General features: G+C 42.2%; 1 protein-coding gene across 1 annotated transcript; it reads left to right on the top strand.

The window, feature by feature from the left end:
* Positions 1-1,064: 1,064 nt before the first annotated feature.
* On the top strand, positions 1,065-24,604 carry LOC118804998 (sterile alpha motif domain-containing protein 14-like). The gene is made up of 10 exons (XM_036565590.1): positions 1,065-1,186; positions 9,085-9,141; positions 10,965-11,116; positions 11,476-11,773; positions 13,814-13,913; positions 14,674-14,742; positions 16,405-16,534; positions 17,033-17,146; positions 20,779-20,934; positions 24,318-24,604. Exons 2-10 carry the CDS (start codon positions 9,111-9,113, stop codon positions 24,471-24,473), a joined length of 1,206 nt encoding a protein of 401 aa, XP_036421483.1. The 5' UTR covers positions 1,065-1,186; positions 9,085-9,110; the 3' UTR covers positions 24,474-24,604.
* Positions 24,605-25,859: the final 1,255 nt, after the last annotated feature.

Here is a 25,859-nt window from a genome sequence, read left to right as displayed (position 1 = left end):
ACAGGATATAAGACCTATGTTGCCAAAGCTGTAAATACATGTTAAATTGAATTATAATTAAAATATAAATGAATATGAAAAAAAAAAGAAAATAAATAGAAAAATAAATAAATATGGTAATACATATAAGCATAGAATGAATATGGACATGCCAAATGTAATAAAATAAAATAAAATAAAATAAAATTATACCATTACTACTATTAATAATAACAATATTAATTATTATTATTATAAACAAATAAATAAAACAAACAAGGTACATATGAAAAATGTAATATATTTTGAACATCAGGAATTAGAAATATTAATTACATAACTGAAGATGTGCTATGTTACATTTTCTTCTCTGATCTTGTGGCAGTTCTGAATAAACTGTCCTACTAAACTTATTGTTTCTACATTTTCTCCCAGTAAAAGCTTCATTTTCCCCGAGTTGGTCAGTTTGGGGACGGAGGGGGTTTTATTAGTAAATTGTGATATTAGAATTCTCTCTACCTCTCTTTCTCCCTTCCTCTCTCTCCCTCCCTCCACTTCATCTCTCTCTCCCTCCTCTCCATCTCTCTCTCCCTCCCTCCTCTCTCTCTCCCCTTCTCTCTCTCTCTCTCTCTCTCTCTCTCCTCTCCCTCCTCTCTCTTCCACCTCTCTCTCTCCCCCTTCTCTCTCTCTCTATCTCTCTCTCTCTCCTCCTCTCCCTCCTCTCTCTCCCTCCCTCCTCTCTCTCTCCCTCCCTCCTCTCCTCCTCTCTCTCCCTCCCTCCTCTCTCTCTCCCTCCCTCCTCTCCATCTCTCTCTCTCCCTCCCTCCTCTCTCTTCCACCTCTCTCTCTCCCCCCTTCTCTCTCTCTATCTCTCTCTCCCCTCTCCATCTCTCTCTCTCTCCCTCCCTCCTTTCTCCCCCCTTCTCTCTCTCCCTCCCTCCTCTATCTTCCACCTCTCCCTCCTCTCTCTTCTTCCTCTCTCCCTCCTCTCTCTTCTTCCTCTCTCTCTCTCTCTCTCTCTCTCTCTCTCTCTCCCTCTCCTCTTCTCCCTCCTCTCTCTCCCCCCCTCTCTCTCTCTCCCTCTCTCTCTCTCTGTCCTTGTCTGATGGGTTAGCTCTGATGCTCTGATGCTGTGATGCTAATCTGACGCTGCACTCTTCCTGTTTCAGTGCTGGTGATGAGCTGAGCTGTTCAGTGGAAGCCGCCGGTAAGAGAGACGCTGTTTATTAGTAATTATTTATATTTAGGGCTCGTGTTTGTTTATTAGAGGCTGATTGTGTCTGTCTGTTCAGTATGAGCTAGCTTTATTAGCAGGACTGGATCAGGCACAGGGCTGAGTCCCCTTCATCCTCCTCATTCTCTCTTCTTTACTCCTCTTTCCTTCCTCCTTCTCCTTCTCTCCTCCTTCTTTTCTCCTCATTCTCCCATTTTCTCTCCTTCTTCTCCTTCTCTCCTCCTGTTCACTGTGTATCTGAGCTCCTGTGTTGGTGCAGGTTTTAAACATACAGTGCAGATCATTATTTTGCTGTTACAGTAAAACGTATAAAGGTTACAGAGACAGGAAAACATCTCTCCTCTCCCTCTCTCTGTCTCTCTGTGTCTCTCTGTCTCTCTCTGTGTCTCTCCCTCTCTCTGTCTCTCTGTCTCTCTCTCTCTCTCTCTGCAGTACAGTGTCTGTAACTGTTCTATTAAAGGAAAGGTGTCTGTTTATCAGTCAGACTACATTAGCCAAAGCTAATGCTAACCTGCACCACCCCACACGTCTCTCTCTCTCTCTCTCCCTCTCTCTCTCTCTCTCTCTGTCTTTCGTTATTCATCTCTCTCCTCTCTCTATCTCTCTTTCATTCTCTATGTCTTTATATCTCCCTCTCCTCCCTGTCTCTATCCCTCTCTCCCACCCTCTCTTTCCCTCCTGTCTCTCCATCCTTCTTTTTCTCTGTCTCTTTCTTTTCTCTTCCTCTTCTCACTCCACCTTTTTTCCATCTCTTTCTGTCCCTCACTTTTCCTTCTTTCTTTTTCCTTCTGTTTCTTCTCTCTCATTCTTGCTCCATCTTTCCCTTATTCTCTCTTCTATCTCTGTTCCTCTCTCATCCCATTCTCTTTCTATCTCCTCTTGCCCCATCTCTCTCTCTCTCTCTCTCTCTCTTTCGTCTATCGAGCTTTGAATATGACAGTCGTGCTGTAATGTGTGATCAAAGCAATTGACCTTGAGGCAAAAAAACAGCAGTTTGTTAACAATATAAACCAGAAAAAACATGAAAAGACAGCACTCAACACTCCCTGGCCACTTTATTAGAAACACCTACCTTGTGCTTCCATTCACTGGCCACTTTATTGGAAACACCTTGTACTTCCACTCACTGGCCACTTTATTGGAAACACCCAACTTGTGCTTCCACTCAGTGGCCACTTTATTGGAAACACCTACCTTGTGCTTCCTCTCACTGGCCACTTTATTGGAAACACCTACCTTGTGCTTCCACTCACTGGCCACTTTATTAGAAACGCCTACCTTGTGCTTCCACTCACTGGCCACTTTATTAGAAACAAGCTGCAGTTATTCTAGTAATACTGTTATTTCCATCATTACCAAGTTTTGGATGGAAATAAACTTCAATTGGCCAAAATAAAATGATCCAATCAGGATTGTTCTCTCTGTGGTATCTAGGTACACATAGCCCAGTGAACTCTCTTATTGTTTAGGACTTCAGGAGCTGGACTGAGGGCTTTGCTTTTGCATATGACACTGTATCTTTATTCATTAGCTGTGACTGCAAATTATTCCTCTGAGAGAAAGCTTTGTGGTAGCGCTTCACTTTACAGATCAGTAGTAAGTGGGTAATATTATAGTAATACATTGTTTGTACTGACCAGTAAACTAATTTTTAAGTTGTAACTAAATAATAATAAATAAAAAGTTTGATATTGTAACCATATTGGTGTCACATGAACATTTTAAACTTTTGTATATCCTCTAAACTCCTCCACTCAGCCTGACACTGTTTAATTTGATTTTACTTAACTTCTAGTATGATTTTGTTATGTTTTCGTTATTTTTATTTTTTAAATTATATAATTTTTTATTCCAATTTGATCTTTATTTATTCCTATTTGATCTTTATTTATTTGATATTTATTAAGCTATTTTATTTTTGCAATTTTATTCTGATTTGATTTTGCAATATTAAATTTACCAGTATGATTAACTTTTTATTTTTATCTTAGCATTTGATATATTTTAAAATCTAATTGTTTCAATCCCTGATTTCTGTATCGGCTCAGCTACAATCTAAATGACAGTCACTCTCAATGTACTCTTTAAATAAAGGTTGATTGATGATTGATTGGTAACAGATAAGAAACAAAGTAGAAGGAAGTGAAAATGTCAGGAATCGATTTCAAACGCTGGACACAACTGACAGAGAACCAGAGAAGCTGTGGATGGAGCTCAAAGAGATCAAAGAAGGACCAGAGAAAGAACTGAGAAGAATGAAAAGGAGAAAGAAATCAAAGTAGATGAACGATGACAGTGGATATTGCAAAAAAAGAGAAGAGAAGCCAAAATCAAGAAGGGAAAAAATCTTTTAAGAGAACGAAACCAAGAATTTCAGAGAGCTGCCAGGAAAGACGAGGGCCAATACTACAACATCTGTCACATCTGTTGAAAAGGGGCTGGAGTGGGACTTGTATGATGCAGACCAGCCCACCTTAAACTGTAACTTCCTGCTACACACACATCATTGTTTTCATGCAACTGAACTTTATAAAGTCTGTGCATTTGCATCTTCTTTTCTTACGCTGATCTCTTATTTACTATTCATATGCTAAACTGAGATAAACAAGGGGGCTAGAAAGTGATTAAATGAAAACTGTCTTAGATGTGACATAATCACAACAGTGAATATGCTACAAATGATGCTGATGTTAGCTAAGTAATTTAACCCTCTCAGGTAGACGATGTCGTATGTGACATCAAAGGACATCATAGATAAAAGAAAATTATTTCATGATTGCTACACGCTGGAGAAATACCTGGAAAGGTAGCATTGTTCCTGAGTAAAGTCACGAACACAGCCTCTGATTGGTCGATGGGTCAGGAACACAGCCTCTGATTGGTCAACAAGTCAATAACACAGCCTCTGATTGGTCGGCAAATCAGGAACACAGCGTCTGATTAGTCGCCAACTCTGGAACACAGCCTCTGATTGGTCGACAACTCTGGAACACAGCCTCTGATTGGTCGACAAGTCAGGAACACAGCCTCTGATTGGTCATCAAGTCAGGAACACAGCTTCTGATTGGTCAACAAGTCAGGAACACAGCCTCTGATTGGTCCGCAAATCAGGAACACAACATCTGATTAGTCGACAACTCGGGAACACAGCCTCTGATTGGTTGACAAGTCAGGAACACAGTCCCTGATTAGTCGACAAGTCAGGAACACAGCCTCTGATTGGTTAACAAGTCAGGAACACAGCCTCTGATTGGTCGACGAGTCAGGAATACAGTCTCTGATTGGTCAACGAGTCAGGAATACAGTCTCTGATTGGTAGATGAATCAGGAACACAGCCTCTGATTGGTTGACAAATCAGGAAGACAGCCTCTAAATGGTCGACGAGTGAGCAGCACTGTCTCTGATTGGTCAACGAGTCAAGAACACAGCTTCTGATTGGTCAACAAGTGAAGAACACAGCCTCTGATTGGTCGACAAGTCAGGAGCACAGCCTCTGATTGGGAGATGAATCAGCAATACAGCCTCTGACTGGGAGATGAGTCAGAAACGTAGCTTCTGATTGGTCGACAAGTCAGGAACACAGCCTCTGATTGGTCGAGGAGTCAGGACCATATCCTCTGATTGGTCGAGGAGTCAGGAACATAGCCTCTGACTGGTCAATGAGTCAGGAACACAGCCTATGATTGGTTCACGGGTCAGGAATACAGCCTCCAATTGGTCAACAAGTCAGGAACACAGCTTCTGATTGGTTGACAAGTCAGGAACACAGCCTCTGATTGGTCAACAAGTCAGGAATACAGCCTCTGATTGCTCAGTGTGCCATGATCACAGCTTTTGATTGGCCAACGAGTCAGGAACACAGCCTCTGATTGGTTGACAAGTCAGGAACACAGCCTCTGATTGGTTGACAAGTCAGGAACACAGCCTCTGATTAGTCAACGAGTCAGGAACACAGCCTCTGATTGGTTGACAAGTCAGGAACACAGCCTCTGATTAGTCAACGAGTCAGGAAGACAGCCTCTGATTGGTCAACAAGTCAGGAATACAATGTGATTAATTGACAAGTCAGGAACACAGCCTCTGATTGGTCGATGAGTGAGGAAAACCGCCTCTGATTGGTTGACAAGTCAGGAACATAGCCTCTGATTGGCTGATGAGTCAGGAACACAGGCTCTGATTGGTCAACGGGTCAGGAACACAGTCTCTGATTGATCAACGAGTCAGAAACACAGCCTCTGATTGGTCAATGAGTCAGGAACACAGCCTCTGATTAGTCGACAAGTCAGGAACAGCCTCTGATTGGTCGATGAATCAGGAACACAGCCTCTGATTGATCAACAATGCGCAAGCAAGATTCAAGAAAGGCAGAGGAAGAAGAGATATTGTTGTGGATGTAAACTGGATCTCTAAAAAAAGCCAAGGACTTCAAGAAGGAAGTCACCATGTGTTTCATTGACTACAGCAAAGCCTTCAACTGTGTTGACCACATTAAATTATGGAACGTCCTCAGGAAAATGTGAGTACCAGAGCAATTCATTGTTCTAATGAATAAACTCTACATTGATCAACAAGCCACAGTCAGAACAGAAAATGGACAAACAGACTGGTTTGCCAAGGCTGCCCACTTTCACTATACCTGTTTAACCTGTGTGCAGAACACACTGAGAGAAGCAGGATTGGAGGAAGATGATGGAGGAACATCAATAACCTTTGATATGCGGATGATACAACACTCATAGCAGAAAACCTGGAAGACCTGAAGGCCCTTATAAGGAAGGTTAAAGAACAGATGGGACTTCAGCTCAACATGAAGAACACTAATACTGCGTTCACGTTTGCAGTAGATGGGTGGCGAAAAAACGTATATTCCATTGTTCTGAATGTAACTGCACCCAAAAATTCTGTCACCACAAGCAGCAATGGACCACAGACTGCAGCAGTGAGTGGTGAGCAGTGAGCAGCATGAGTTCAATTTTCTCAACTTTTGCAATCAACCTCAGTGATGGAGTAAACCGGATGTTGATTTGTTCTGGAGCAATGGATGCCAAACGTCTCGCTGTTAAATTCCAGACTAACACAGAGAGTACAGAGCATCCTCCTTCCTTTCTCCACCTTAAATAAACAATTTACAGTGCTAAAACTGTCTGACTAATCATCCATTATCACCAGTAACACTGTCACCATGCCAATTCTTGCTTGGCTTGTACTGCTATCGGCCGTGTACTGCTACGAGGTGCAACACTTTCCCATTGATGGAGAAGATGTGGAAATGGTGGACAGCCTTTGCCTAATTGGATCAGTTATTTACAACAGAGGATCCGGCACTCAAGAAATACGACAGATTGGCGCTCGGCAGAACAAGGAAGAGGGAGCTTGAGAAGATCTTCAAATGCAGCAATGTGTCTCTACAGACTAAGTTCAGAATTGTCCAGGCTGTGGTCTTCTGTGGTTCTTTTGGAATGTGAAAGCTGGACAATAACAAACAGGACTTTTGGTGTTGTCGGAGACTTTTGAGAGAGAGGTCAACTATGCTCTCTTGGACTCCCGGCCACAGACGGCTGTAGCTTCACTGGGGATCGAACTTGTAATCTCCTGATGACAGAGCATTGTGAGGCAAAATAGTCCCCAAAGAAAACTTATTATTTCAGATTTTCCCCTATTTTCCATCATCAACATTCCATATAAACTCAGAAGACTCGTGTAGGTTCACTGGTGGTTCTGGATAGTAAATAAAATGTCTATATTTGTGTTGTCATGGCGACAAATGGTTCAGATTTCTTTACAGTGGTGGTGATAGGAACCAGGGGGATCACTACTTTTATAGAAATCAATAGAGGAAGGCATGTTAAAACTTATGATTGAATAATAAAATATCAGTACTCTGCCTCTGTGGATCAATATTATTTTAAAACACAAAATTGTGCATTATCATTTGACCCCAACAATAACAATCACCCCTCTCGGCCGTATGGGATGCGTCTGGTCTGTTATTTCTGGTGCTTCTTTGTGCCGACTAGAGAACTGTGATGCAACGTGTGAATAAATGTCAGACACGTACTGAACGGATTTGTCTTCTCTAAAGGAAAGTGGTTCAGAGAGGTGTCAGGGGCTTCTGGGTAATGTCTAAGAGGAGCCGAGAATAACGTGGCAGCTTTCTTCGTTTGGATTCTGGCAGTATGCACTGATAACGGCGGAGGTATAAAGGGTGCCAGCAGATGTGCTGAGGCTTCAGGAAAACGGCTGATTCGTCTAAGAGCTCTGGAGCTCGTGCAGTCATATTACTGACCACAGAATCCCAGCGGAAATCTCTGCTTAATAAGGAGGGAGAGGAGGGAAAGTGCTTTAATGGCAGCATGGCAAATAGCTGGGTGTTACTGAGGGCAAGCTGAGGCACACATAACAACACAATTCACTTCTGTGAGTTGAGAGATTGTTTGCGTAATTTATCCTGTTAGTTTGCTCTTGTGTGGTTGAAGATCATTGCAGTTTTTGCGTTTCATGTCATCCTTTGCATCCTGTCTTCATTTATAAGCAAAAGAAACTAAACTGAGCCTAAAACAGAGCTTTGGGGTACACCAAAAGTAAAGGAATGAGCCATGATAAGGTGATGCCTTGCTTTGACTTAATACATTTGACAATACATTTTGGGAAGCTCTTCAGGCGTCTGGTTCCTAGTCACCACCACAGTGAACAGTAAACCACTCTTAACCAATTAATTGTGCAGAATATTTGGAAAATTTGGAAGAATTCCGTAATAACAGTTCAGATTTTGTGTTTAAAGTCCCAGGGAACACAGAGTAAAATATTAAAAATGTTTGTATGGTGGGCGGCACGGTGGCGCAGTGGGTAGCGCTGTCACCTCACAGCAAAAATGGCCTGGGTTCGATTCCCGGCCGGGTGACCAGGGTCATTTCTGTGTGGAGTTTGCATGTTCTCCCCCTGTCTGCATGGGTTTCCCACTTTCCCAGTCCAAAAACAGGCTGATTAGACATTCTGAATTGCCCCTAGGTGTGTGTGTGTGTGACTGTGTATGTCTGTCTGTCTGCCCTGCGATGGACTGGCGACCTGCCCAGGGTGTATCCTGCCTTCCGCCCAATGACAGCTGGGATAGGCTCCAGCACCCCACCGCAACCCAGAAGGATAAGCGGTTTAGATGATGTATGTATGTTTGTACGATACTAAACTAGAGTGTTATATTAAACATCCAAAGCTTGAATGAAAAATTTAAGATATAAATAAGATAAAACAGCTTAAAACCGCTGATCAGACCTATCTGTTTGATTGATCTCTGTCCAACACTCCTAGCCTGCTCCGCCCCTCATACAGCACTAAAATCATTATCCAGGCATGTCATGAACGAACGGACATGCAGATGTATGGACGGACAAACGAATGGAGGAAGCAACATGTGAATGAAGGAATGGACGAACAACGCTTGTGTACAGATAAATGAATAAACGGGCGACAAGCAGCTACAGGTGGTTAAGCTTGCTAGCTTTTAGTTATGCTGGGCTCACTAAGTTTCTCTTACTCTGAAACTGTTCTGTGTGGGCGGGGCCAGACATGCAGCCTTGTGATTGGTCAGGGGAATGCTTATGGAGGTGTTACCCAAGATTAGGACCACCCAGTTTACATCGAGAGGACAGAAATGTGGTGAAATATATCGGTTATTTGTTCATCAGGGGAACATTATTCAAAGGGTGAACTTATTACATGTTTACTGTTTACCTGCAAGGACAAGACAGATTTAGGTTCCCTGGATCTTTAAACATCAGTGGATGAACTGCAGTTCAGACATTGCTCTAGGTGTGTAGGTGTTTCTGAGATGGTCACAGGTGATGTATTTTTTATTCTCTCTCTCTCTCTGCAGTGGTCCCTGAGCTCCCCGTGCCTGTCATGCAGTTGGAAGAGACAGAAAATGTGTTCGGTGAGTCACTGCAGCATCAGACCAGCATGTTTTTCACAAATAACAACAGATATTTCACTGTTTTACATCGTCATACATCAGTGAGATATATCTGATAAATGTGGGCCTTTATTAATATAATATTAATGACACAGACATTTAAATTGCTCACGGCCCATATCATGGAACACTACGCTGCAAAAACAACCCTTTATGAATTCCTCATGGTTATGATGTCACCACTGTGAGCATAGTTACATATATCTGCCCATTCAGCTACAGCAGTTTAGCTCCACCATTCAGCTACAGCAGTTTAGCCCCACCATTCAGCTACAGCAGTTTAGCTCCATCCATTCAGCTACAGCAGTTTAGCTCCACCCATTCAGCTACAGCAGTTTAGTCCCACCATTCAGCTACAGCAGTTTAGCTCCACCGTTCAGCTACAGCAGTTTAGCTCCACCCATTCAGCTACAGCAGTTTAGCTCCACCATTCAGCTACAGCAGTTTAGCCCCACCATTCAGCTACAGCAGTTTAGCTCCATCCCTTCAGCTACAGCAGTTTAGTCCCACCATTCAGCTACAGCAGTTTAGCTCCACCGTTCAGCTACAGCAGTTTAGCCCCACCATTCAGCTACAGCAGTTTAGCTCCACCGTTCAGCTACAGCAGTTTAGCTCCACCATTTAGCTACAGCAGTTTAGCTCCACCATTCAGCTACAGCAGTTTAGCTCCATCCATTTAGCTACAGCAGTTTAGCTCCATCCCTTCAGCTACAGCAGTTTAGCTCCATCCATTTAGCTACAGCAGTTTAGCTCCATCCCTTCAGCTACAGCAGTTTAGCTCCATCCATTTAGCTACAGCAGTTTAGCCCCACCCATTCAGCTACAGCAGTTTAGCTCCATCCATTTAGCTACAGCAGTTTAGCTCCATCCATTCAGCTACAGCAGTTTAGCTCCATCCATTCAGCTACAGCAGTTTAGCTCCATCCATTTAGCTACAGCAGTTTAGCTCCATCCCTTCAGCCTACAGCAGTTTAGCTCCACCCCTTCAGCCTACAGCAGTTTAGCTCCACCCATTCAGCCTACAGCAGTTTAGCTCCACCCATTCAGCCTAGAGCAGTTTAGCACCACCATTCAGTCTACAGCAGTTTAGCTCCACCCATTCAGCCTACAGCAGTTTAGCTCCACCCATTCAGCCTACAGCAGTTTAGCTCCACCCATTCAGCCTACAGCAGTTTAGCTCCACCCATTCAGCCTAGAGCAGTTTAGCACCACCATTCAGCCTACAGCAGTTTAGCCCCACCCATTCAGCCTACAGTAGCTCCACCCATTCAGCCTACAGCAGTTTAGCTCCGCCCATTCAGCCTAGAGCAGTTTAGCCCCACCATTCAGCCTACAGTAGCTCCACCCATTCAGCCTACAGCAGTTTAGCCCCACCATTCAGCCTACAGCAGTTTAGCCCCACCATTCAGCCTACAGCAGTTTAGCTCCACCCATTCAGCCTACAGCAGTTTAGCTCCACCCCTTCCGCCTACAGCAGTATAGCTCCATTCATCCACTATTGTTATAATCTTTTGTAACACTATCCGAACGCTTTTTGGTGCTGTATAAAACCATATACAACACATTCTCCATCAATCTGAGGAACGATTTGCGAAGAACCGTTTAATCATGAAAATATTTCTTTGAATGTTCATGGTTCTGTACAGAACCATTGTCTTTACTAAAGAAGATGTGAAGAAAGAGTGTAAATGAAAGATGATTTATTAATAAATAATCAAACAGAATTTATGGGAAACCCCAGATTAACTGTGCTGTGTTTTGTCTTTGCTGTATGTGATCAGCAGACCTGAACGATGCGATCCCAGAGACTGAGCTGCTGGACAGCAGCGTCCAGAAGTGCCGTGTTCAGGTGCGGAGGAGCAGGAACCGGCCGTCCCGCTCACGGCTCAGAGACAGCATCAGCTCCACTGAGGGGGACGACAGCCTGGACAGGAGGGTCCGTCTCATTTGCGTACACTCGTTCATCACAACGCATTATAATCAGTTTAAGTTACAGTATTACACATGTGTACGGTGCACTATCAGCGCAGGCCTTCACTTCTCTACCTGACTAAAGCACTCAGGAATGTGTGTCTAGTATGAAAAGTGCTATATAAATAAAGAGACATAATATAATACAGAATGAGAAAATAGTAATAATAATAACAATACAGTGGTAGTTAGCAGTAATATTACAGAACTAATACTAAATAATAATAATAATAATAGTGACTAAAAGTTGCTGTACACTATTAGACTGATCAGCTTCTTGGTGTTCAGTTTTATCTGTTCATGTCTCTCTGTGTCCGTGTTTAGTCTTTAGACAGTCCCCTCCACTCGGTTCCTCAGCCGGGTCTCAATGTGTCCTCTCTCTCTCCGGAGCTCCTCCTGTCCTCCCCTTTCCGTCCATCCCCGTTCTCCTTCGACTCTCCTCTCCGCCGCTCTCCCGAAGAGCCGAACTCCAGCTCTCCGGCCCCTAAAGGCCGATACACGCAGCTCACAGACGCCACGTCTCACGAGGCGTTAATGCCCCGGCCCGCCAGCTCCCCCTGCAGGTCCTGCCCTGAAACCTCACCTGTGTACTTCCGCAGGACTCGACGTCCAGAGAGCGAAGGTACCACCTCTGACCCCTGACCTCTACTGACGTCTTGGACAGTTCGGTGGCGAATTAATCTACATAATTTCCCTCCTTTTACTCCAAATATAGTCGATCAGCTAAAACGTGTCTAAAGCTTAAGGCCTGAAACATATTTCATGCTAGGATGAACACAGACGCTTTGAGCTACGCAGATGGGGTTTTGCTTGTAGTTCAAAAATGCGTCACGACGCATTTCATAACGCAGTGCAAGCCGAGCTGTGTTCTGAGTGTTACAGCAGGGGGCGCTATAATGACAGCCAAGCCTGTAGTGGTCTTGTACCACCAGCTTGCTTCTCAACTGTCACAGCAGACAAGCAGTAAAAATATGATGCATTATGGCCTTTTCATTCCAGCAGAAGAAGTAAAGCAGCTCACTGTCCTCTACTGTCCACGTTCAGCTGTTGAGGCTGTTGGAATAACAGCAGATCCTCTCTGATTTGTCCTCTAGCGCCCCCTTCAGAACTCAGGGCTTTAACCACCACAGTATCATAAGAGTGCACAGTGACCGAGTGTGTGCAGTGCGTGGGCTGAGTGCTGTCGTTTGCTTTGAGTCTGTTTTTGGCCTTAGTCCTGGAGCTATGAGGCTATTATAGGTAAAAAGTGATGGAAGTCTGTAAGCAATTAGCCTGATGCTAACTGCATGCATAAATAATCACATACTTGCCTCAAAACCATGTGTTGGGGTTGTACACCAGTAACAACAGTTACAGGAGAAGGCCAACATCTTCTTACCTTTTCATATAAGTTAATGTAAACAAGTCTTTTTGAAGCATTTCTGTTGGTCCATTCATCATGAAGTTTTTACACAATATGAAGCACAGCTGCTGCGTTCAACTGATGTAGAAAAATAAAAATCGACCCATTCATCGACCTCACAATAAAAATTGACTTAATCGACCTCACTAAGCACTTTAAGGTACCTCTACCTTGTTTCTACACTCACTGCCCACTTTATCAGCTCTACTGACCGTATAGTTTCACTCTGTAGTTCTACAGTTACAGACTGTTTCTCTGCATACTTCGTTACCCTGTTAATAACCTGATATATCTTAACTGTTTTATGCATTTTAGTTTTTAATACTCAAAAGTCTTGTTACATTAATTTCCATTTATTCGTAGAACGATTGCTAAATCATATATATAAACAACATAGAAGGAAAACAGTAAAACAGTTAAAATTAATGGTCATTTTAAAGAGCTGCAAAGTAACTGATCACATGAACAACACACAGATTCTCTTAGCTTACAGAGATGGCGGAGCCTTCAGCCTGACGGCCACTGCTGTCCAGAAAAACACCAAAAATAACCGCTCTGTGGTTAAATTCCTGCTTTGTGTTTACTGGAAATTAATGGTGTTTGGTGAAGTTACTCACAGTGAGCCTGATGACCACGACTGCTGGATAATGTTTCTGTGAATAGACTGTGTGAGATACTGGATTCGCCTTGATGGAACTGCACAGGTGGGAACTGGAGAAATGATTCCAATTTTCTGCAGGGGCGGGTGGGAGCAGGACTGAAAAAACAGTCCTGCGCAGACTTCTATCTCAAACCGTGTGGAGGTGCTCAGTGTCTCTAATAGACTTGATTGTGTGGTTTCTGAGTCTGTAAGACTCACTGTGATCAATAAACACGGACTAAAGTACATTAACATAGTTTAACACTGAAGCTGTAATTTTGTCAATACTTTTGTCTATTTTTGTTGAGCGTGTGGTGATTTTTGCATGCAGTGAGCACCAAGCTAACAGGTGGGGTGTAAGCTTCAACTACTTGTTAGCTACATTAGCCTTGTAGCTCCAGTGCTAAAACTACAGAAGCAAACTTCAGACACCAAACATGTCTTGGCTGATCCACTACATTTGGGTAAATTTGATTTATTATTATTTTTGGGGGTTTTTTGGCCAAATTATCCCTTTAATTTTGGTCAACCTGCTTGTTTGGCTCTTGCTGTGTTCACAGTCTAAACGTTCTGAGTTTGAGTGGATGGCAGCTGAATGTAAGCTTTGTTTATCTGGACAGTGCTGGTGTCAGATGACAGTCAGGACAGCAGTCCAGCTGAACCCGGGAGCCCTACGGTGGTCCTGGATAAGAAAACTAAAAGGAGGTTTCTGGACCTGGGGTGAGTCACGGAAACATCCCTGTAGGAGCAAGAGCTCTATTTTATTCTCTCTTCATACTTCAGTCTCTCTGAGCCTGTCTCTCAGTGTGCCTTCTCCTCTCTCTCTCTCTCTCTCTCTCTCTCTCCCTCCCTTTCTCTCTCTCTCTCTCTCTCTCTCTCTCTCTCTCTCTCTCTCCCTTTCTCTCCCCCTCTTTCTCTTTATCTCCTCTCTTTTTCTCCATCTGTTTGTCTCTCGTTTTCCCTTTCTCTGTCCTCTCTATATCTCCATTTCCTCTCTCTCTCTCTCTCTCTCTCTCTTTCGCTCTCTATCTTCTCACTCTTTTTTCCTCTGTCTCTCTCGTTTTCCCTTTCTCTGTCCTCTCTATATCTCCATTTCCTCTTTCTCTCTCTCTCTCTCTCTCTCTCTCTCTCTCTCTCTCCCCCTCTTTCTCTTTATCTCCTCACTCTTTCTCCCTCTCTGTCTGTCTTGTTTTCCTTTTCTCTGTCCTCTCTATATCTCCACCCCACCTCTTTCTCTCTCCTCCCTCTCTCTCTCTCTCTCTCTCTCTCTCTCTCTCTCCCCTCTGTCTCTCTCTCTCTCTCTCTCCCTCTCTCTCTCTCCCTCTCTCTCTCTCCCTCTCTCTCTCTCTCTCTGTCTCCCCTCTGTCTCTCTCTCTTTCTCTCTCTATCTCTCTCTCTCTCTCCTTCCTCTGTCTCTCCCTCTCCCCCTCTCTCTCCCTCTCTCTCTCTCTCTCTCTCTCTCTCTCTCTCTCCCCCTCAGGGTGACGTTGCGTCGTTCCTATGTGAAAGTGAGGAGAGATAAGTCTAACAGACTGTCTATGGGAAGCCGGTAGGCCAGTTCACTTTCATTTCATTTATCCCTAATATGTGTGGAATTCACTGCCTTCCACAGAGAAAAGAAAAAAGTTAATACAGGACAGTTCAAAAGTCTGGAATCACCAGGTTCACCATGTTCAGTTGTTCATGCTTGCATGATTGTGTAGCAGATTCTAAAATCACTGAGAAATAACAATCTAGAACATTAACAAATTAAGGTCTAACAAAATTAACACCCAGAATGAAGTTCTAAGAAATAGACATTCAGAATGCCTTGTATTTCAAAAAGTTGTAATAAAATAAAATAATAGTTGATTGAAGTTAACAACCAATAATAAATGTTATCATTTACAATTATCATTTAAAAATGTAGTAACTTTAATAAAATATTAAAAAACATCTGAAAATACATTAAGCTGTATTTTATCTGTATAGAATATTTATATTCAAACTGTGTTATATAATTTATAATTTAATTAAAATAATAAACGGATTAAAATGACAAGTGATGTCAAACTTTTGAAATGTAGTGTATCTTCTGGATATTTTTTCTGCTTATTTCCCACAATAATTTTTAATGGTGATGGTTATTGGGACAAGCCTCTTAATCACTGAATCGGAGTCTCATTCAGTCTCGTTGCCACAGGTGTATAAAATCAAGCTCCTAGTCATGCAGTGAGCCTTTACACACATTAGTGAAAGAATGGGTCTAAAGAGTCACTGAATTCCAGCGTGGTGTTGTAACAGGATGTCACCGTTGTAACAAGTCAGTTCACAAAATTTCTTCCCTCCTAGATTTTCCACGATCAGCTGTGTGTGGTGTTATTGAAAAGTGGAAGCGTTTAGGAATCACAGCAACTCAGCCACGAAGTGTCAGACCACGTAAAGTTACAGAGCAGGTCTCCGAGTTCTGAGGAACATAGAGCGTAAAAGACACCAACGCTCTGCTGATCAATAACTGCAGAGTTTAAACCTCCTCTGGCATCAACATCAGCACAAACACTGCACTGGGAGCTTCATGGCAGGGTTTCCATGGCAGAGCAGCTGCATGCAGGCCTTACATCACCAAGCACAATGCCAAGCGTCAGATGTAGTGGAGTAAAGCGCCGCCACTGGACTCTGGAGCAGTGGAAACGTATTCTGTGGGGTGACCAATCAGCTTCACTACCTGTCAGTCTGATGGACGAGTCTGGGTTTGGAGAACGTTACCTGCCTGACTGCACTGTGTCAGCTATAGAGTTTGGTGAAGGAGGGATGATGATATGGGGCTGTTTTTCAGGGGTTGATCTAGAACCCTTAGTTCCAGTGAACGGAAATCTTAATGCTTCAGCAGAACAAGACATTTTGGACAATTCTATGCTTCCAGCTTTGTGGGAACAGTTTGGGGAAGAACTTTTCTGTCCCAGCATGACTGAGCCCCAGAGCACAAATTCCCACAGACTCTCTCCAACATCTTGTAGAAGCTTCCCAGAAGAGTGGAAGCTGTTAGAGCTGCAAAGAGGGACCAACTCCATATTAATGCCTCTGGATTTAGAATGGGATTCATAAAAGCTCCTGTATATATATCACTTTTCAGTTCTGTGAGATCCAGATTAACTGTTTATTTCTGAATTCACAGTAATGAATCTATCTCAGCTCCTCTGTGCTGAAATCTGTTCTCTCCCTCTGTCTGCAGAGAGCCGTCTGAGAACCCATCCCGTCCCTTCGTGCCTTTCTCCTGGTTCTCCGACAGTCACCGCAGCTCTGCCTCCTCTTCACCCAAAACAGGGGCGCACTCCGGCAGCCCCAGCAAGTCAGACTCACAGGTACCTGTTATGACGGTTCGCTCCTGAGTAGCGCTATGGCGATGTTTACAGGCCTGTATGTTCACCAGTAAAACCACAACCAGCATAACCACAATAAGCCTCTATATAAACCACACACGCAGAACATCCTACCCCATTACTGATAAAGACATCATGTAAATAGAATGACAGAGTCGCCTCATGAATCAGAAATGTATTGACTGGTAGCAAAATTTCTCTGGCCCACTTGTGGGCCTCATCCTTGGGTTTGTTCTGGCCCACTATACGGCTTTGGTAAATAACTACACAGCTAACCATCGTCCACTGTGGGCTGAGGTTTGGATGAGCTATTTTGGGGTGTTAGCTGGTTAGAAGCTAACTTGACTAACCGTCTTAACCCCATTGTGGGTTAAGGTTTGGGTAATTAGGGAGGGACACTGGCCAGTCAGTTTTTATCTATTATCAGCTCTGTTTGGGTTCATATGAATCTGTGTTTGACCATCTGTTTCTTCTCTCCAGGAGTCGGCGTTCAGTGATGATTTCTCCCCTAAAAGCCCCCTGCCTCCATCCAGCTCCCCAACCGACTCGCGCTCCTCACACCCCTACCACACACTGTCTCAGTCTTCAGATGAGGTCAGTGCTGAGGGTTGCCAGATTGCAGTTTCCAGCTAAATTTCAAAATCTGCCAAAATGCACGAAAAAACACCCAAAAAGTACAAATCAAAAACAGCCTACAGTTATTTTAATCTGAGTTAACCACTGATGTCTTTGCAGAAAAACTGCAGATACATTATATTGCCAAAAGTATTCACTCACCCATCCAAACCATTGAATTCAGGTGTTCCAACCACTTCCATGGACACAGGTGTATAAAGCCAAGCACCTAGGCCTGCAGACTGCTTCTACAGACATTAGTGAAAGAATGGGTCGCTCTCAGGAGCTCAGTGAACTCCAGCGTGGTACCGTGATAGGAGGCCACCTGTGCAACAAGTCCAGTTGTGAAATTTCCTCACTACTAAATATTCCACAGTCAACTGTCAGTGGTATTATAACGAAGTGGAAGCGATTGGGAACGACAGCAACTCAGCCACGAAGTGGTCGGCCACGTAAAATAACACGGGGTCAGCAGATGCTGAGGCGTATAGTACGCAGAGGTCACCAACTTTCTGCAGAGTCAATCGCTACAGACCTCCAAACTTCATGTGGTCTTCAGATCAGCTCAAGAACAGCGTAGAGAGCTTCATGGAATGGGTTTCCATGGCCAAGCAGCTGCATCCAAGCCTTACATCTCCAAGCGCAATGCAAAGCGTCGAATGCAGTGGTGTAAAGCGCCGCCACTGGACTCTAGAGCAGTGGAGACGTGTTCTCTGGAGTGACCAATCACGCTTCTCCATCTGGCAATCCGATGGACGACTCTGGGTTTGGCGGTTGCCAGGAGAACGGTACTTGTCTGACTGCATTGTGCCGAGTGTAAAGTTTGGTGGAGGGGGGATTATGGTGTGGGGTTGTTTTTCAGGAGTTGGGCTCGGCCCCTTAGTTCCAGTGATTTTGGACAATTTCGTGCTCCCAACTTTGTGGGAACAGTTTGGGGACGGCCCCTTCCTGTTCCAACATGACTGCGCACCAGTGCACAAAGCAAGGTCCGTAAAGACATGGATGAGCGAGTTTGGTGTGGAAGAACTTGGCTGACCCTCACAGAGTCCTGACCTCAACCCAATAGAACACCTTTGGGCTGAATTAGAGCGGAGACTGAGAGCCAGGGCTTCTTGTCCAACATCAGTGTCTGACCTCACAAATGCGCTTCTGGAAGAATGGTCAAAAATTCCCATAAACACTCCTAAACCTTGTGGAAAGCCTTCCCAGAAGAGTCGAGGCTGTTGTAGCTGCAAAGGGTGGGCCGACATCATATTAAACCCTATGGATTAAGAATGGGATGTCACTCAAGTTCATATGCGTGTGAAGGCAGACGAGCAAATACTTTTGGCAATATAGTGTATATTGCAGGATATATAATTTGTTGCTAGGTGGCGCTGACAGTCTTTTAAACAAATGTGTTTATTTTAGCACTGCCAAAAAGAACCAAAAGCTTTTTACACAAATTTTAGTATCCCTGACAAACATCTAAGAAACACCTGGACAAAGAAACTAAAATAATTTAAATAAAATAATCAAATAATTTGATTTGTATGTGATTATTATTTTCATAACTTGCAGAGCTAGCACTCTCCAAACTCACCAATATTGAGAGCATTATATTTTTAAAATGTATTGTATATGACAGGGTGAGATCCAATCCTTATCAGAAAGAGAAATGAATAGCAATAACAAATACAATACTTGTTATAATATTACAGTGGTAAACTTTTCCTCATACACATTATAAAAACTTGTTTACCTTTAGAGGCTCTGCTGAACAGATCACACTGCTCCAGTTTCCCACTATTACATTTTATTTACTATCCAAAACCACCACCTACACAAGTCTTCTGAGTCTATATGGAATGTTGATGATGGAAAACAGTGGAAAATCTGAAATAATAAGGATTCTACAGTCAGCAGTGCAGAGTGAACTGGACAATGTGCACTGCGTCAGACTAGAATACTCATCCATTACATCAGTAATAAACTGGGAATGTACACTCTTACAAAAAACATGGTTCTTCAAGAGTTCTTTAGTAAAGGGAACGGAGGTATTTAGTACCATGAGTTCTATATAGAACCATTTCATGCTTAAATGGTTCTTTGCATGTTGAAATGTTCCTTGAATATGGTTCTATATAGCACCAAAAAGGGTTCTTCTGTTGTTACAAGCTTGACATCGTACCAATAGCAGAACCCCTTTGGTGCTACAAAGAACTGTTTTCAAAAAGGTTCTATATGGAACCATATATATATCACATTCTTCATCAATCTGAAGAACTGTTTCACTATGCAAAAACCCCATTTACTAAAGAACCCATCTTTTTTAAGAGTGTTGATTGCAAACGGTACACATGGGCAGGGCAATAGATTGATAACTGATTGGATGTGTGGGCCGATTCAAATTTCAGCTGCATTATTAAGCAATGCAGTTTATTAATTTTCTATATTTTTTAAAACCCGCTAAAATAATGACAAACCAGCCCAAAATTTGTCCACCAGTCAAAACACTTTTTCTCCCACCAATTTAGGCAAAATTGGCCCCATCTGGCAACACTGCCCCTGCAGGGCTGGAGGTGAGGTGCACCAGTGTATAGAAAAATACACAGATTGAGTGAATGGAAAATTGAAAAAATAGTATCCCCATCAGTGAGGACGGAGCTGTATAAATATAGCTTAATATTTCTCATTAAAAGGTCTTATCTGGATTGTACACTGTTGGTCATCGAAATGTTGATAGCTTGCAGACTGAAACTGAAGGGTGGGTGTAGAAATCAATCGTCCAAACTTGTAACATGCAAAAGATGTTTACTTTTGTGTTTATAAGATGTTTGGCTGTGTTTACTGTAGATTTTATTTAAAATGAATTTTCATGTGAAGTGTTAGAAATAATCCCACATTTTGTAAACCCTCAGGGGTTTTTGTAACTTTGTAGGGATAGACAATGCTATGAGGTTCACTGTTGTTCATCAACAACATAAAAAATACTGCAAACAAACAATCAACGATAAATTTAAGTGGGAATTCTGCATTTTTTTTTCAAACTTTCTGCATAACTCAGTGTCTGAGATGTAAACAGAGAGATTCAGAGTGGTTTGGTGTGAAATGGTTTACAGTTTACAGGGGTGGTGATAGGAACCAGGGGTCGCCATGACTACAACACAAATATAGACATTTTATTTACTATCCAGAACCACCAGTGAACCTACACGAGTCTTCTGAGTTTATATGGAATGTTGATGATGGAAAATAGTGGAAAATCTGAAATAATAAGTTTTCTTTGGGGACTATTTTGCCTCACAGCTCCCTGCATGTATCCCTCCACCATGAATGAAGTTTAAGGACAAAATCTTCTCAAAACTGTCACAAAACAGTGCCTCAGTCATCAGGCAGTGAATTCATTCAAGTTTCTCTAGAACAGAGCATTTCACACCAAACCACTCTGAATGACTCTGTTTAGATCTTAATCATTTATTTATGCAGGAATTTTGAAAAAACAGTGGAATTCCCCTTTTAAGGCCCGTCTTGAGTTTTCATCTTACAGCATGTTTTGCAATTCAGTCATTTTAATCCAGGTCTGAAAAGGTTCTGATTAAACATAATCTCATCTGTCTCTGTCTCTGAAGCCGTTAGATGAGCGGCAGTGCCTTCTGTCCTCGTGGAGCACGCAGCAGGTCTGTGACTGGCTGAGGAGTTTAAACATGGAGCAGTACGTCCCCAAGTTCAGAGAGAAGCACGTCGATGGAGAATTGCTGCTGCAGCTGGACGGAAACAAGCTGAAGGTGGGAGAACGTGTGTGTTTATCTTTTTATGGGGATCAAATCCTCCCAGTCTATCATGAATATTAGTGATAGTGTGGACTGCTGGCTGCTCTTCGCAAGGAAAAATACTTTTTTACCCCTAAAACTGCAGCATTTTATTAGAAAAAGTAGTTAATCTTGTGGCTGCTGAAGTTTGATTGGTTTGGTGTGAAACGCTCCGTTCTAGAGAAACTTACTGAGTCAGAATTGTTCACAGTGGTGGTGATAGGAACCAGACGTCCACCTCTAAAAGCTCCTCACAGAAAAAGTTATTATATTAAATGGTTATGAATTCACTGCCTGATGACTGAGACACTGTTTTATGATAATTTTGAGAAGATTTTGGAATTTAAATCCATTCATGGTGGAGGGATACATAGTATGCAGCATGCTGTGTGGCAAAAAAGATCCCTAAGAAAACTTATTATTTCAGATTTTCCACTATTTTCCATCATCAACATTCCATATAAACTCAGTAGACTCGTGTAGGTTCACTGGTGGTTTTGGTTAGTAAATAAAGTGTTCAAATTTGCACTGTAGATATTGCTGTTCTGGTTTCTGTCACCACTGACTGAAATGTAAGTTAGTTTCTCTACAGTGAACTATTTCACATCAAACCACTGAATGACTTTGTTTAACATCTCAGTGACTGAATCGTGCAGAAATTTTGAAAAACTGGTGGAATTCCCCTTTAAGTTAGACATAACATATTACTTGTCTGCCCTCTAGTGGTGACAGCTGGTCCTGTTTCTGAGGTTAATAATATTTATTATGGTAGATCATCAGTAATCAAATACAAGCCTCCTTATAATGGCTTATAATGGCTTATAATGGTCTAAGAAATATTTTAAGAACTTATTCTTGTTTAATATTATATACAACTTCATGCAGTCTTATTTTTACATATTAAATAGTATTTTATTTTTTGCTGGCACAGAAATGTGGTGTAAAAAGCAGTAAAAATTCTTACCTAAAGGGGCATTTCAGCCTAAAACCACAGTTTAAAATGTTATTTGTGATGTTATGCAGTTTTCAGCAGTGCAGCACTGGCTCCCACAGCCTCTTCAGTTTGACAAAAGTAATGATTTTTTCTGTTTCATGTTTTCGTTCAGCAGTTCCACTAACATAACCCATAATGCATCATGCATGTATGTAATACAACCACTAATAATCCCTGTGGTGTCACCAAATCCTGATGGCTAACCATTGAGCTACAGGCTAATAAATACAACCAAGCTAGCAACTTGTTGCTGCATTTGTTCTGCAGAGTTGATCACTGTAATGATCTTCTTACTGGAGAAAACAGTTCATCCTCTAGAACCCGTACAGAATGCAGCAGCACAGATCCTCACAGCACCAACACAGAGAGCTCATATCACCCCGTTTACACACTGCACTGACCGCCTGGATCTTTTACACACTGCACTGACCGCCTGGATCTTTTACACACTGCACTGACCGCCTGGATCTGTTAGAGAGAGTTTAAAGCTCTGCTGCTGGTTTTTAAAGCTCTAAATGACCTTAAAGCTCCTGAATGTCTGTTTATGATCTCAGATCTGCAGATTCTGACCTTCTGAACTCCTTCAGTAAAACACAGAAAACGTGGAGAGACTCTTTCAGTTATTCTGCTTCTAAACTGTGGAGCTCAGTTCAGCTTTTATTAGACAGTCGAGCTCAGAGCTCACTTTTAATAAACATCTGAAAACGCAGCTCTTTAACTCAGCGCTTCAGTAAAACTCTACTATCTAATCTGATCTGTGTTATTGACTTATATGAGTTTAAACTTATACTCATAGTTTCCTGTTACTGTTAAGCTTTATCACCTGTCTGTAAAGCACTCTGAGCTGCCAGCATGAAAAGGGCCCTATAAGTAAAGATTTTTATTATTAATGTTATTTTTAATGAACACCAGAGACAGTTTTTACCGTATCAGCCAGAGAAAAGGATCCACCCTGAGGTGAGATATCTGCATAGCCAGGTAGAGTTTGGGTTACTTCAAGTTAATGTTCATCTTACAGACAGAAGGACCCAATGAGTTTTATTGGCTAACTAAGCTAACATGAACACTTACCTTGAACATTAGCTTACATTAGCTAATTAACTAGCTAACAGGCACTTAATTACTCACAGCTTTAGGTTTGATAAGGTTACTAAAAGAACACAGTAGTTACTTGGCTTAGTTAGCAAACCAGCTAATAGCTTGTTTAGGTTGGAATTTGAGTGTTTTTTTTTTCTTTTCTTTTAACTCTGAAATAGTTATTAAAATCAAATTAGCTAAGTTTAATAGTTTATTAGAAATAAACCTAAATAAAAGTATCATTTCTACCGCGACCCAGAAGGATAAGCGGTTTAGATGATGGATGGATGGATGGAAAAGTATCATTTCTGTGATTTAAAGTCAGTATAAATGTTCCGTAGCTTGACGTACTTGTTAGTGAAACATGCTATCAGGGAGAGTCTTGGAGCTGGCTGAGCTTTTTCTTGTCATGACGGGGAGTAAGAGGTGAAGCGTGAGGTTATTGGTTAATAGTGTTTTGTCCCGCCCTCTGGTGCATGGTGACATCACTGGCATAAAATCACTTTTTAAAGGCAGAGCTAAAGTCATTACATTTTGATGGAATATTACAGGAAAACAAGAATGAAGTCTTTTGCGTTATATGATGAGATGATAATATGATCAGACGCACAAACTAACAAGATAAAAAGAAATCAGTTTTGATTTTAAGTTACTTTAAGGTAAGTTATTGTTCACCTTACAGAACCGAGGCCTCATTCTGGGTTTATTGGCTAACTAAGCTACCGTACTAGCATGCCTTGAACACTGGCTTACATTAGCTAATTTAGCTAACTAACAGGCACTCACAGCTTTGGGTTTAATAAAGAGCTGCTGTGCTTAATATTTTAAAATAACAAAATTAAAAAGAAATAAAAAATGCTATAGTTATTTAGCTAAGCTTAGTTAGCAAGCCAGCTAATTGCTTGTTCAAGTTGGAATTTGAGTGTTTCTGTTTTAACTATTGTTTTAATCTGTAACAGTTATTAAAATTAAATAAAATTAGCTTTGTTTAATACATTATTATAAATAACGTCAGATCAAAATAAAACGCTATGACATAAATTCCTCCATTTTCCTCCATGACGTAGCAGCAGGGCAAAAATCATTGCATTGATATTTGAATCCTTATAAGAAGAAGGACACAGCCTGACCAAGTAAGTGATGTCCGTTTTGATTTTAATTTGACTTTAAAGCCAGGTTGCCTTTAAATATACGTTGAAAAGTGGCGTTATAGAGAAAACCTGTACTCTGACTGTAATGAAAGTAAATGTAATTCTTTACCCCCACCCCCCCCCCTCCCCCCGCGCAGGGTCTGGGCGTGTTGAACTCGTCGGATCGCAGTCTGCTGAAGCGGAGAATCAAAGACATCAACACTGCGGCGGAGAAGGAGCGCAAGGCTCTGGACAAACTGGAGAAACAGAGAGAGAAACAGAGGAAGAAAGACCAGGAACAGAGGAAGAACTGACTGACTCACAGGAGATGAAGCTTTCAGACGGCACTTTAAAGGAAGAGTTTGGTCAGAAATCAGATGTACACAGTTTTCCCCCTTAACTCAAACGTATTCAATCAGCCAAGACATGTTTGGTGTTTAGACGGACAAAAATGGGCCAATTTTAGACTTCAATATGGCTGCTACTGTGTTTAGCTATGCTAACATACTTTACTCCATGTTTATAGATAACAGTGAGTCACACAGTGTCAGAAACCACAGAATCAGGTCTATTAGAGACACTGAACTCCTCCACACGCTTTGAGGAGAGTGTGTGATTATTTAGTCATGCAGTTAGCACCATGCTAATGGGTGGAATAAAGCCTCCAGGGAGCGTACCTATGTTCTCAGGGCTGAGCATCCTCTTAGCTCTTTAGGTTACACCTAAAACCTCAATATTATACATTAAGAAAAGGGTTCCTAAGGTCATGGTTAGCCTCCTGAGGTCACCAAAGGCCATGCAGGGACAACAACAATAGGAAATATAATATAATGCCCAGAGACATTATAAAGGAGGAGGGGATGGGTAAAGATGGGAAAGCTTGTAATGCACAACATGGTGTCTGTTTGCAGGACAAATCCCACCCTTCAGTAAAAAGAGCCTCTCTGGATGAGCCACAAGCAGGAAAAGATCTCGAAAAAAACTACGTTATTTAAGCGAATCTAGAACTATACACTATACACACTACACACTGTTAGAAATGAAGGTTCTGTGCAGGTACATCGAGGTACAAACAATGTAAATGTTCCCTCAAAGCTCCAACAATGGCTGTGTTTACATGCAAAGATTTTTGCCAATCCGATTGAATACAATCCGATTACAGATTCAGACTGAGGTGTTTATATGCACACTCTGTTCAACAATTTGATGGAAAATCTTCGTTTACATGCTCACTACAAGTAATCCGATGCAAAATGACGCGCATACGTGGAGTAGCGTTTAGAGTAAACGTTACCATGACAACGAACATCACGTGAGGTCCAGTCCGCGTGATATGAGTTTCCAGTTGGCGCGCTTGTGTTTTAATTGCTTTAAAATGATGTCAGACGTGCTTCACATGTGCTTATAAAGGAAGCGGCGAGAGGAAGACGTCGTGTTCTGAGACTCATAAACTGGACGTCCGTCCCACCGCCGTCTTTTAAAGCTCAGAGCATAAACTTCGTCTCCTCTGCAGACCAGTTTCTGCTCCGCCATGCTGAACGGTATAAACTTTCGCCATGACGCGACGCACATGCGCAGAACATACTTACACGTTCCGATTGGAATGTAATCGGATTCAGGCGTTTACATGGCTATTATTCTTCTATTTAACGGATTATTTAGAAGTTTACCCACCTCGTTCAATCGGATAGAAATTGTAT

The sequence above is a fragment of the Colossoma macropomum genome, unplaced genomic scaffold (assembly GCF_904425465.1).
Source record: "Colossoma macropomum unplaced genomic scaffold, Colossoma_macropomum, whole genome shotgun sequence".
Classification (NCBI taxonomy): Eukaryota; Metazoa; Chordata; class Actinopteri; order Characiformes; family Serrasalmidae; genus Colossoma; species Colossoma macropomum.
The sequence above is the reverse complement of the archived record's forward strand: the minus strand, read 5'-3'. Positions and strand labels throughout refer to the sequence as shown.